The following is a 13,304-nucleotide window of genomic DNA, read 5'->3' as shown; positions in this document are numbered from 1 at the left end:
TATATAAAAAATGATAACTTTAAAAAATAAAGTCTTTAAAGAAAAAGTAAAAGTAATATAAAAAACCTTAGACTCACAAATACAGGATAGATAGGATATCTTCTCTAATTTTGCCAAATACAAACAGACTAGATATTGTAACTATAATTCTTGCTTGATAATTGTTTTGTTATATGTAATTTTACTACGTTAAAGTTAAAATCTTCCTTTTTGAAAAAAGGTGGGATAAAGAGAGAGGAGAATTCTGGGAAGGGGAGGCTGAGTCAGGAGTCACCAGCCAGACACAGAGGAAGTGAGATGTAAAAGTACCGGTAAGCCACAAGCCACGTGGCAACTTATAGATTAATAGAAATGGGTTAATTTAAGATATAAGAAAGAGATAGCAAGAAGCCTGCCATGGCCATACAATTTATAAGTAATATAAATCTCTGTGTGTTTACTTGGGTCTGAGCAGCTACAGGAGCCAGGTGGACACAGAAAAACTTCAGCCACAGAAGGGAGAGGAAACTGTGGTCTGGATGTAAAATAATAATAATAAAAAATCATGAAAAAATATGATCTCAAAAATAAACAACAACAACAAACACTAAGAGCTGAAGTTTGGGACCCTTTCTCCTAGAGATTCTGTTCAAGGGGGCGTGCATGTGGATGAGCCTCAAAGGCTGAGTACGTACACTGGGAATCTGAAGGCAGAAGGGTTGGGGAGAAGGGTAAGTCAGCAGGTATCAGAATTTCCTGAGGAGACGTTCCAGCTTTGGCCTCATTAACAGGAAAAGCACCCTGAGGTCAGAGGCCTAACAAGCAGCTCTGGGCTCCAGTGAATGACCATCCGCACTCGCAGCCTCTGCACCCCCGCAAAGCCGCCCCCGCCACCCCCGGCTGGCACGATTGCAGTTCAAGACCCTGGGCTCTCTGAGCTGCCCCTCCCCGGCGGGAAAATGAGGCACTAACGGCAGCAGGGTCCAGAGGACACTAACCCAGAAAATGGGAACGTACATGGATAGTGAGCTTGGCAAGGAACCTTACCAGAAATTTCCGCTTCTGCTTCCAGTGGCTGCCCTGGGCATTGGTGGCCACATGGGCCTCGGTGACCGTCTTGATGAGCTCCCATTCCTCATCCGTGGGCTCTGGTTTGTGCCCAATGGATTTCTGCAGCTCTTCCCGGCGCCTCTTCTCACGGTTCTCCTCTATCAGCTTCCGCTTGGCTAGCCGTTTGCTGTCATCCAGTACCACTGGGAGGGAGAGAGGTGAGAGGGACCCACCAGTGATCTAGAGCTTGGAGCAGACTGTAGGTTCTGAGCCTGGGGGCTCTGGGCTTGATGGCTTAGGGCAGTGATTCTCAACCTCCCTAATGCTGTGACCCTTTTATACAGTTCCTCACATCGTGGTAACCTCCAACCATAAGATTAGTTTGTTGCTACTTCATAACTGTAATTTTGCTATTGTTATGAATCATAATGTGAAAATTTGTGGTTTTTGACGGTTTTTGGTGATTCCTGTGAAAGGGTCATTTGACCGCAAAGGGGTTGTGACCCCCAGGTTGAGAACTACTGGTTAGAGGCTCACACTAGGCACATTCTCCTTTCCATAGCACATTGCCTCTGATTAATCACTGCCCAGTATAAGCCCAGTGCCAAGCTCCCAGTGCCCAGACCAATTTTCCAAAATAGAGCTTTGAAGGAACCTGGGCACCAGGAACTCAGCTCTACAGAAGGCAGTGGCCCTAAAATCAGACGGAAGCAGAGAGACTTAAAACCCACACTACTTGGGAAATCAAGTGGGCTACCATCTGCATTGATTCCCGGGGTTTCTGCACTTCCAGTTAAGGAGGTCTGCTGGAGTAGTGATAGGAGGGAAAAGAACTCTTCCTGGCTTCTCTAAGGGCAGACTGTGATGTGGCTGGGACTCTCTGGAGCCTCACAGGTATGTCTTCCCAAGGCTTCTTACCTGGTCTACCCTCGATGGTAGATAAAGCACCTTAGCTGGGAACCTAGAAAGACTTGGGTTTGAATCCTGACACTACCACCTTCTAGCAGTGTGACTTCTAAGCAAGTTTCCTAGGCTCTCTGAGCTTTCATGTCTCCCTTTATGAGATGGGATGAATTAAAACCATGCACAGGGTATTCACTATAGCAATGAACTGTAAGCGCTGATTGAATGTAATCATAAGCTTTTCCATTTGCGCAAAAAAGGAACAAGAAACCTATCTTTCTGTGGTCAGTTTCCAAACGAGACTTTTACCAGACTTATAGTAAGACTGAGGTTTTGTTTTATTTTACTTAAAGATTATTATTATATTGTGTGTGTGTGTGTGTAGGGATAGGTGTACATATACTGAGGCACATTGTGAAGGTCAGAGAATAACTCTGTGGACTTGGTATTCTCCTTTGACCATGTAGGTTCACAGAAGCCTGTTGATAATCAGAACCATAACATCTATTCATCTTATTTTACCTAAAAAGTGTGTGTGTGTGTGTGTGTGTGTGTGTGTGTGTGTGTGTTAGTGCACCTTTGTGTACACATTCAGAGGCCAGAGAAGTATGCCAGGTGTTTTCCTCAATCCCTCTTCACATTATTTGAGCCAGGGTCTCTCACTGAACCTGAAGCTTGCAGTTAGGTTCAGATCCTGGCCAATGAGGCTCCTGGCCAATGAGTCCCACAAATATACCTGTCTCCACCACCAACACTGGGGTTACAGGCACATGTGGCCATGGCCAGATTTTATGTGGGTGCTTGTGGTGAGAATTTGGGTCTTCTCGCTTTCACAGAAAGCACTCCTACCCTAAGCCATCTGCCCATTTCTAAGACTCAGGTGTCAGATGACCTCAGACAGTATCTAGTTCATCTTCTATCTATCTAGTATCTTTCCACAGAGGAGGGAATGTATCCAGAGACTGTGATTTGCCTAAAGTCATGCATCAAGTTCATGGTAGAGACAGAGGAAGACCCAGGACTCTTGCTTCAGTTCCTACAACTGACTGTCCTTGGACAATGCAAAGGGCAGACACAGCAAGAAGCTAATTCACAAGCAATCCCAGATGATCTCATCAGAATTGGATCTTAATGTCACACGAGTGTTTGCTAATGTGGGAAACATGGAGTAGTCCTGTGAGGTAACTTTGGCTCATTTGCTAAAGGCTCATAATGCCCAAAGCTCCACTGCCGGAAGGCTTCCAGCATGCCACACTGTTGCATTTGACATGTGTCACAGCCTGAATCCTGGACCTGGGTCTGTGAGGTAGGTGGTGATTTCTCAAGCAAGAAACCTAAAGTTTAACTCTGGAATCACGTACCTAGTAGTGGTAGGTCTGTGACTTGGGCAGAGATCTTCCTTCCTCCCTCCCTCCCTTCCTCCTTCTCTCCCTTCCTCCCTTCTTTCCTTCCTTCTTTCATCTTATTATGATTTGTTTAATTTAGTGTGTGTGTGTGTGTGTACATGCCCACAGCACAGTCACAGGATACCTGTGGGAGTCAGTTTTCTCCTTCCATCATATGGGTCACAGGGATTGAGTTTAGGTTGTCAAGCTTGGTGGCAGGTGTCATCAGGTGGCCTGATGAAATATCTGGCCATCCAGAGTTTTTATGTTGAGAAACCTAGATCTTTTAAAATGCCTCATAAGCAAGTAAAAGACCTCAAAAATGTATATCCACACTGTTTAGCTGGACCTTGAGCATTTTTAACCCCATAACTACTCACACCTTAGACTTAATAAAACAATGAAATGGCTACTTAAATAATGGTGGTTTGGAACAGTGACATTAGTATTTGGTTTTAAGCTAATCATGTTCACATCCTGGTTAGAAAAGGGTCCAGTCCTTTAGAGTTGACGATGCCCTGGGCCTGAGGTGCAGACGGACAGTACTTCCAGCCCAACACCCTAGTAGATCTCTTAACACTCTCCGTAGCATTTTCTTCTATGAGGAATTATAGGTCTTTTTTTTAATTCTCTAGGGAGAACATTATTTACAGTACCAATATAAAGCAGGATTATTTTTTCTTATATCAGGAAAGTTCTCATTGCCTTTTCTTTCTTTCCAGTGCTTTTCTTTTAAACTCATGATTGAAACCTCTGATGTATAAACATGATGGCTATGGAAATCATTCTTACTGATTCCTGGCAGAGGGGAGGATGCATATTCTTAATGGCACAGTTCTTTTTTTATGATAATTAAGGTGACTGGTGCAAATCCCTGGGCGAGGGCTGGGAGGAGAGACCCCAGGGCCTATGATATAGCACTTAGAAAATTGGATAGTACAGCTTTAGCTAAAAAAAAAAAAATTTGGCTAAAAATACAATAAGCAATCAACAGTGGGATGATTCATGTGGGAACATTCAACTTTGAATTCTTAAAAAATTCTTGTACATGATGTTTTCTGCCAGTACCACATCTCCAAAAAAGGTCAACCGAATTAATTTATTTGTGTTTGAAAACCCAAGGACTGGTCTATAAGCCTCTCCACACATGAAGCCTGCTGTGAGAAGTGACTGTACTCCCCGGACAAGTTCTCTCATTTGGAGCATGGAACAGGCTTGCTAATAGGCTACCCTTCAAACACACACAGGGATGCCCTAACCACCCTTTCCCCCATCATCTGGATGCTTTGGAAGTGGGGAATTGATGAGCTGGGAAGAAGAAAGCCAATGGTTCCCACCGCCCCTCCATCAAGGCAGGGAGGAAGGGGTGTGTATAAGAGCCAGCCTGTCCACAGAGGTTCCTGCTTTCTTTGTTGATCTTGAACTGAACCCTTCCCCCAGTTGACAATCCTTGGTATCAAGCAAATGAAGAGCATCTACTTACAGTCTGTTGCCATGCCAACATAGATGCATTTCTTAAAGCGACATTCCTGGCACTGGTTGCGAGTGACTTTGTCTATGACGCATTTTCCTTCATATTTACAGGAATAAGATGGATGGAGACTTTTCTGAATGGTTCTTCTAAAGAAGCCCTAAGTAAGAAAGACCCAAGAAAACATTCATATTTTCTGAAACTAGATGACTCTGGAGTTAGTGTCTACCTAAGAATGAGATCAACTGTGCTGGTCTTAGCCTGGGCTTGGGCCTTCAGCTTTATACCCTCAAATAAAGGATGGAGGATGCAAGTGAATCCAAGGAGCTAAGGGAGGTTTCACAGGGCTACAAGTTAGGTCTACATTGTTGGGGCATTTATTCAAGGAAACAAAGCTGACAGGCAATCTGGTTTTTGCTTTTATTTTTCTATACTCTGAGTGGTATAACTTTTATTTCATAGGGCATCATAATTATGTTGCTAAGCTAAGTGAACGAAAAGCTTTATTACTTTATCCTGAACAGCAGGATACTTGATTGACAGTTTCTTTATTTAAAGACACTTATAAGAATATTTCCTTAAGAAACCTACTACTCCGTACAATGAAACATACACCAAGAACATTTTAAATTGTTTGGCAATTATATATATATTTTGGTTTTTCGAGACAGGGTTTCTCTGTGTAGTTTTGGTGTCTGCCCTGGATCTTGCTCTGTAGTCCAGACTGGCCTTGAACTCACAGAGATCCACCTGGCTCCGCCTCCCGAGTGCTGGGATTAAAGGTGTGCACTACCACCACCTGCCTTAAATATATCTTTATTACATTTAGAGATTTTATTTGATTCATGTTTGAGTCCTAAAATGACCATGACCTATACCCAAAGGTCACTCCATCTTACTACAAGGACACTTGCTCAATCATGTTCATTGTGGCTTCATTCATAATAGCCAGAACCTGAAAACGAGCTAGATGTCCCTCAACTGAAGAATGGATAAAGTAAATGTGGTACATTTACACAATGGAGTATTACTCAGCTGTTTAAAACATGGCAACATGAAATTTGCAGGCAATTTAATGGAACTTGAAAAAATCATCCTGAGTGAAGTAACCCAAACCCAGGAAGATAAACATGGTATGTACTCACTTATAAGTGGGCATTAACTATTAAGTAATGATAATCAAGCTACAATGCATAGACTCAGAGAGGTTAGGTAAAGAGGGGAGCTCTGGGGGGGGCATGCATGAACCTCCCTGGGAAGGGAAAATAGAATAAATCTTGTGGGTGGACTGGAGGAAGATGAGGACAGGAGCGGGAGGAATCAGGTTGGGGTGGTGATGGTGGAGGATGAGAGTGCAGGGAGAGACAGCTGGAATTGGGGGACATTTGGAGGGTGCTGTGGAAACCTACTGCAGTGGAAACTTTCTGGAATCTGTGAGGGTGGTCCTAGTGAGGATTCCTAGTAATGGAGGATATGGAGTTTGAACTGGCTATCTTTTGTAGTTAGGCAAGGCTCCCAGTGGTGGGACTGGGTTACATTTGGTTGAATTGTTGGGCTAGGAGGTCCTGTGGAGATTCCTAAACAACCCAGGCTGATGGTGGGACAGAGGGTCGCTCTCTGAAAACTGACAGTGGGGCCCGTTGTCGAGGACAACATCCACACAGCTCATTGAACATAGAGAGGTCGATCTGGTGCTTGCATGGAGCCTTCACCCCTATATTCTAGTCTCTGTGGTGTGGGAAGGTACTCTGCAGGCTGCAGAAAGAGAAGCCTGGACACCAAAGTAGCCACAAAACCTTTGACCTACAATCTGTCCTGCCTGCAAGATGTGCTGGGGCTCCTAATGACTCCTAATTATTCTTCTATACTTATGGATGGGTGCCTTGTCCAGTCCTCGTCAGAGAGGCTTCCTTCAGCAGCAGATAGCAGATACAGAGACTCCCAGCCAGACATTATGAGCCAAGAGAGTCTAAATTGGAGGTCTTCATTGGGTCCTTCCCCTACAAAATCGGGGAACCCCATGGAAGGGGAGGGGAGATTGTAGGAGTCAGAGGGGGATGGAGGAAACGAGGAGAACGTGGCCCACTGAATCAACTAAGCAGGGCTCGTCTAGGTTCCCAGAGACTGAAGTGGCCAGCACGGCCTGCATGGATCTGCACCAGGTCCTCTGAGTGTATGTTATGGCTGTTAACTTGGTGTTTTTGTGGGACTCCTAACTGTGGGAGCATGTGTGTCTCTGACTCCTTTGCCTGCTCTTGGGAGTATTTTTCTCCTATTCGGTTGCCTTGTACAGTCTTGATATGAGGGCTTTTGCCTTGTCTTATTGTATCTTGCTTTGTCCTGTTTGACTGTTGTCTTTTGGATGTCTGCTCTTTTCTAAAGAGGACACAGAGTGGATCTGGGGGAGAGGGGAGGTAGGGGCAGAGCTGGGAAGAGTAGAGGGAGAGGAAACTGTGTTCAGGATGCATTATATGAGAGAAGAATCTATTTTCAAAAAAATGAGAGAAAAGGGGAAAAAAGAAAATAAAAAGATGTCTCCCTCAACCTTTCAAACAACAGGACTCTAAGAACAGAAAAATCGAGCTTGGAGCTTTTCCATCTAAAGCCCCTTACCCTCCAGTGTCTGCAGGCATAGGAGTTCAATATGCTTCCTCCTTTCTGAGGAGCACTATTGGAGTCTAGTTTTGGCTGATTTCCATAACTTTCTCCAGGCTGTTATTTATTTATTTTGATACAGGGTCTTGCTATGTAGCCAAGGCTGGCCTATAATGCAACTTTCTATATATTCTAGGCTGGTTTTGAACTCATGACTCTCTCATCTCAGCCTCTCAGGTGCTAGGATTTAGGAGTTTACCACTATGCTGGGCCTTAAAGGCATTAGTCCAGAGCCTTTCTGGACTTGAGTCCTAAGTTCTGGCCACTGATAAATGCACAGGAACTAACATGGTAGTGAGCTCTGACTGTGAGGGACACAAACAGAGAGGCAGATGCATTCTGTACCCCCTGGCTCCACAACCTTACTTGTGAGGTTCTATTAATGATATCATTGTGTGGACTACAAAACCATGCCTTAGGTGTGTTCAATCACTTGCCACAGATCATGTGGTCACTTGGCTTACAACCCAGGAGCTATGTTCCATATTATTTTTTTTCCTAAAACAGGGTATTGCTATGGAATCAGGGCTTGCTTGGAACTTTCTCTATAGTCCTAGATGTCCTTGAACTTGTAATCCTTCTTATTTAGTCTCCTGAATGCTGGGATTCCAGATTCCATTTATATGCATTCTAAATCTTATTTCCTTAACTGCTTACCTGATAATACAATGAAATGGTTTTGTTGTATTATTTAAATGAGCAAAATATATAAAAAGTTTCTTCTTGCTCATCCCCCAAACTTTCATTTAAACTAACAAACACATTTTGAAAGAGCTCTTTACTAAAACTCAAAGGGGGGGTCTCTCACTTTTTAGAGAAATACCAGTTGCCCGAGATTCTGCCCACTTCCCCCCGCCCTTTTATGGCTTTGGTTGTGGACACACACCCCGCTGCATAGCCCGCACTCAGACAGAGCTTTTCTTTGTAATGAAAGAGTCCATAGTAGGACCTTGTATTGAGAAAAGCAGGAGTAACTGAGACTCATATCTGTGGTTTTAAGGCATATGACTTTTTTTTCAAAACTGCATTCTAACAGGAAAACTCATTGCCTAAGGGATTTGTGTTCTTGAACGTGTGTACACACCTCTGAATGATGAGGATAATCAGGGTTTTGTGTTCTTGAACATGTGTGCATGCCTCTGAATGATGTGGATAATCAGGGTTTTGTGTTCTTGAACTTGTGTGCATGCCTATGAATGATGTGGATGTGCTTGTTATGGCCCAGGAACCACACACAAACAGCCATTTGAGACATCAGTACTAAGTGGGAAACCCAGGTGCAGAGTGGGTGAATCCTGCCCAAAGGGCTACATTTTGTGGCAAGCCTCCAGTATGAAATGCAAGTTTCCATTTGGCTTTTCCATCCTTAACTCTGACTGTCTGTGTAAGGGGGTAGAAGGGACAAAAGAAACCCAGCCATTTCTGGCAAGATGGTTAGTACAGACTGGGAATCGGCAGGACAATGCCCACTTCTGGAGGAAGCCATGTTTACCTAGAAGCCAGCCAGGGGAAGATGTGGACATCTGCAGAGATGGAGGGATGCTCATAACCCCTTTTCTCCCTCACACTGGATGCTCATAAAGAGCACACCAGGGCAGGGTGAGCAGAGGAGTCCTAGAATGAGGGTAGACCCTCTATCTCCACAAAGGTATTCTGTGTACTCTTTGATGAAATGAGAGAACCGATACTTTGCTTTTGTGGAAAATAGAATTGTAGCAGCTTGCTGTGCTGTTCCTTGTACCTTTTGTGAGGACCTCTGATGACTTTCGCCGACCAAGTCCCTTTTATGTTACCACACTACCCTAATCTGCGGCAGAGCATGTTTTGACATGTGATGAGGGATTACTACTTTTAGGTAAATGTAACAATGATAGATCTCCTAATTTTAAAAAAATGATGAAAATTAACTCCTGGAGGTAAACTTAAAGATAAAACATTTACTTAAAAAATCATTTTAGGACTCCAGGGATGTAGTTCAGTAGCACAGTATATGCTGAACATGCACGAAGCTCTGAGTTCAGACCCCAGCACCAAAACCAACCCACCCATCAAATTTTGTGAGCTGACAAAAGAGGCCTCTTAGGGAATAAGTAAGGACATGTTTCACTGTAGGTGAGTGGAGGACTTGCCTTTATAACCTACATCAGACGTTTCTGTACTAAGAGAAGAGCCAGATTCATTTCCCAGATGATGGATTAGCAAGATATAAGGACCTCTATGTAGCCAGGCATGATGGCACATGCCTTTAAACCCAGAACTCAGGGTGGATCTCTGAGTCTGAGGCCAGCCTGGGCTACAGAGCAGGTTCCAGGATAGCAAGGGCTACACAGAGAAACCCTGTCTCAAAACAACATCAACAACAATAACAAAACCACACACACACACACACACACACACACACACACACACACACACACACACGGACCTTATGTTACTATCCATCCTAGTAAGCATTCACTGTCATCTTCACATAACTTAAGAGTCAACCAAAGGAGTCTCCATTGTGGGACTGCCCTGATAGTTTTGCCCCATGAGCACGTCTTTATTGTTAACTGATGTAGGAGGGCTTAGCTCACTGTGGTGGCATCACTCTCTGGGTAGGTGGTCCTGGGCTGTGTAAGGAAGCCAGGTAAGCCAGCAAGCAGGCTTCCTCCCTGTTTCTGCTTCAAGCTCCTGCACTGACTCCTCCAATAATGGCTTTCAACCTGCAAGTGTAAGTCAAATAAATCCCTTCCTCCCATAAGTTGCTTTTTGTTAGTTTCATCACAGCAATAGCATGAGACTAGAATACCACCTCAGTTCAGTATTCAGAGGGAACTGTTGTGTTTAGGTCTTCCTTTGAAAACAGTCTGCGCTGGGGCAACTTCAACCTTCTTTCTATAAATCGCAGGGTGTGTAACAAGTTACACATCACAGCAGTAAAAACTCCAAAACCTTTCTGTTGCTAGGGCAATACAGATTCTGTCCGTATACACTGTAGGTTTGAATAAACTGAGGAGTGACCTTTTCATCTCTTGATACCACTGAAGATGATGTTACATTTGAAAAACTCCACCTTTCCCAAGTTGCTCCTTCATCATATTAAGAAATCTTTAGATTGTCCCTCCCCCAGGTTCCTTTCCAGGTCTGTGATGGGGGCATCCCACAAACAGGATCTGATCTGATACACAGGCAGACGCTGTGAAGCCTCAGTCATGCTGTGTGATGCTTCTTGTTATGTTTTTAAAGGTTTATTTTAAATTGTGTGTGTGTGTGTGTGTGTGTGTGTGTGTGTGTGTGTGTGTGTGTGCGTGTGTGTTAAACCCTGAGATGTGCAGGGGTCCTCAGAAGCCCGGAGAGGACTTTGGATCCCCTGGAGCTGGAGATACAGGCAGTTGTGATCTGTCTGATATGGGTCCTGGGGACTCAGGTCCTCTGGTAGAGCAGGAATTGCTCTTCATCACCTAGCCTCTCTCTAGCCCCTGTATGATAGTTCTGTTAAGGAAATCTTGGCTGAATCAGGTCCCTAAACACCCAGTAGTCTTGGGGGAATGCTAGTTGACATTAGTGAGGTAGGGTCAGGGGTGAAAGCTTGAGTCTCCCCTTGTTCAGGAAGTTGCTGGAACGGTATCCTGTCATACACCGCTAGCCTTTTGAACTGCTTTGGGGATTTAAGAGTTATGGTGACTTTTCATTGTATTTTCTTTTAATTCAAATTTTATCATATGATATTGTTGTAAAAGCATTATATGTGGTGTAACCAGGACGGTGAAGCTTTATGCATTGGGGGCCAATTCAGAAAAAGCAAACAAGAAAAGACAAAAGGCTAGTTTCCATTATTAGCTTCCGTGATTGTTTTTGGAAGTAAGAGAATGAACCTAAAGTTACACAATCTTATTACTTCCTCTTTCCCCAGAACCAGGGATTGCTTGGACATAATGGCACTCTGCTACATCCCTAGTACATTGTATCCCTAGTACATTTTGGTTTTTGTTTTTTAAGACAAGGTTTCTCAGTATAGCTCTGGCTGTCCTGAAACTTGCTCTGTAGACCAGGCTGGCATTAAACTCAGCGATCCTCTTGCCTCTGCCTCCTGAGTGCTGGGATTAAAGGCGTGCACCAACACCACCTGGCTTAGTACTTTTTACTTTTTATTTTTGAGACAGGGTGTAAGTTGTCCAGGCTGGCCTCCAACTTATCCAGTAGCCCAGGATAGCCTGGAACTTGCTGTGTTCCTGAGATAGTGTCTTAAATAGCTGGAATTACAGGTCTGAGGCACCACACCTAGCTAGCCTTATTCCTTCCAATGAAACAATGAAACCAGGCTTTCAAGAGCAGGTTTGCAACTGCAAGTCTCCTAATTAATAAACAGCCAGGACTTGTGATTAGTTTTTTAAACTCCACATAACCTTATTTTCATAGAAACAACACAACCTTTAGCCTAGTCTTGTCATCTGCAAATTCTGTATCAAAAGGATATTGGAGATGAGAATCCCTTGCTTCACACACATTCCAACTGATGGTGTGGCAAATGAGGCCCCAGGCCCTCAGAAAGGAGTGTGAGAAAGGAGCATGCTTGCTGCCCTTGTAGAGACGCCGAGGTATCACTGAGGTGCTTCCTAATATTATGTGAAAAAACAAGGGACCTGCATGGAAAATCTCCCACTAGGGAAGTGGAGCCCACCTTGGTGTGAATGGAACTAACCTGTTAATTGTGGGGGTTTAAAGGCAAGGGCAGGAAGGAGGACATGGAGGAAAGATGGAAAAGGAAGGCAAGGGAAGGGAAGAGGAAGAGGAAGTTATGTTTTTTTTTTTTTTAACTTCAATACAAGTTTTATCTTAAACATGTCAAAGTCCTTCCCTGGTTTTTAATACATCCCATTTACACAGCATCAGATACATGGGTACCACACTGGGTTAAGCCTCCTTGTGTTTATTTTCTAACTTAGGTTAATGGACCAAAAGATCTTTTCCATAGGGCTTATCTTCATTTTGCTGATGAAGTTTTTAAGTAGGCAGATGTAAGCTCCCTTTGGAGAAGTGAACATACCAGTATATTTTTGTCAAGAATCTCCTGAAGAAAGGTTTGCAGAGCACAAAATTACCTGATGGCAACCTAACTCCATTTATTACAGGCTCTGTAGAAAGCCACTTTGAATAAATGCCGGAACATAATTGAGTCTAAGTGGCTTCAAAGATTCTGCCTAATGGAACCCTTAGAATGGCATGTTCATGCAAATCCACAGCAGAAAAGGCTGTGGAGGAACAGACTCAGTCTTCTCAGACATTGCACATAAAACTGGAGGAGAAACAGTGAAGCATTGGGTGATTGTATATTAAAAACTATGCTTTAAAACTCAAGTATTATTAATTTATTCTTTTTGTTAGTTGTCTGTTTTAAAATAAAACACCACACTAGTGCAAAATTTCATGTAGTTAGTCATGATTTAGGAAAAAGGAAAATTCAGGTCTTGAGCATGTCAGAAATGAAGAGGCTCAATGGACCCCTGATGGCCAGAGGCCATGAATGTCATATTTTGTTTTTTAATACTGAGTTCTAGTGGCTCTCTGAGAGAGGACGGTGCTACACAGTGGTCTGTGCTGGGGGCCCTGGCACTTACCTTGCAGCCTTCACAGGTGATGCAGCGGTAGTGGTACCCCGTGGCTTTGTCCCCACACACTACACACAGCTCATCCTTGTCTAAATAGCTGGGGATATACCCTGCAAAGGATAAAGAGGAAGGTGAAGAAACAGCACTAAGTCAAGGCAAAGGCACCTCGGAAGCTAAGGCTGCCCCACCAGAGACAAGATCGTTTGCTCAGAGGTGGTAACTACAGACTCAACGGAGCCAAGCAGCATCCAGAGTAACAGCAACCTGCCT

General features: G+C 43.8%; 1 protein-coding gene across 6 annotated transcripts in view; it reads right to left on the bottom strand.

Annotated features, from left to right (window-relative positions):
* Positions 1–13,304, bottom strand: part of Thrb (thyroid hormone receptor beta) — a 368,908-nt gene that overhangs the window by 25,238 nt on the left and 330,366 nt on the right. For all 6 annotated transcript variants that reach the window (XM_028875676.2, XM_028875677.2, XM_028875678.2 and 3 more), the window contains 3 exons: positions 13,044–13,144; positions 4,801–4,948; positions 1,027–1,232 (listed from right to left, as the gene is read on the bottom strand). In XM_028875676.2, coding sequence (XP_028731509.1) covers positions 1,027–1,232; positions 4,801–4,948; positions 13,044–13,144 — 455 coding nt within the window. The remainder of the gene's footprint in view (positions 1–1,026; positions 1,233–4,800; positions 4,949–13,043; positions 13,145–13,304) is intronic.

The sequence above is a fragment of the Peromyscus leucopus genome, chromosome 9, assembly GCF_004664715.2.
Source record: "Peromyscus leucopus breed LL Stock chromosome 9, UCI_PerLeu_2.1, whole genome shotgun sequence".
Classification (NCBI taxonomy): Eukaryota; Metazoa; Chordata; class Mammalia; order Rodentia; family Cricetidae; genus Peromyscus; species Peromyscus leucopus.
Note: the sequence above shows the minus strand (reverse complement) of the source record. Positions and strands in the feature narration are given on the sequence as shown.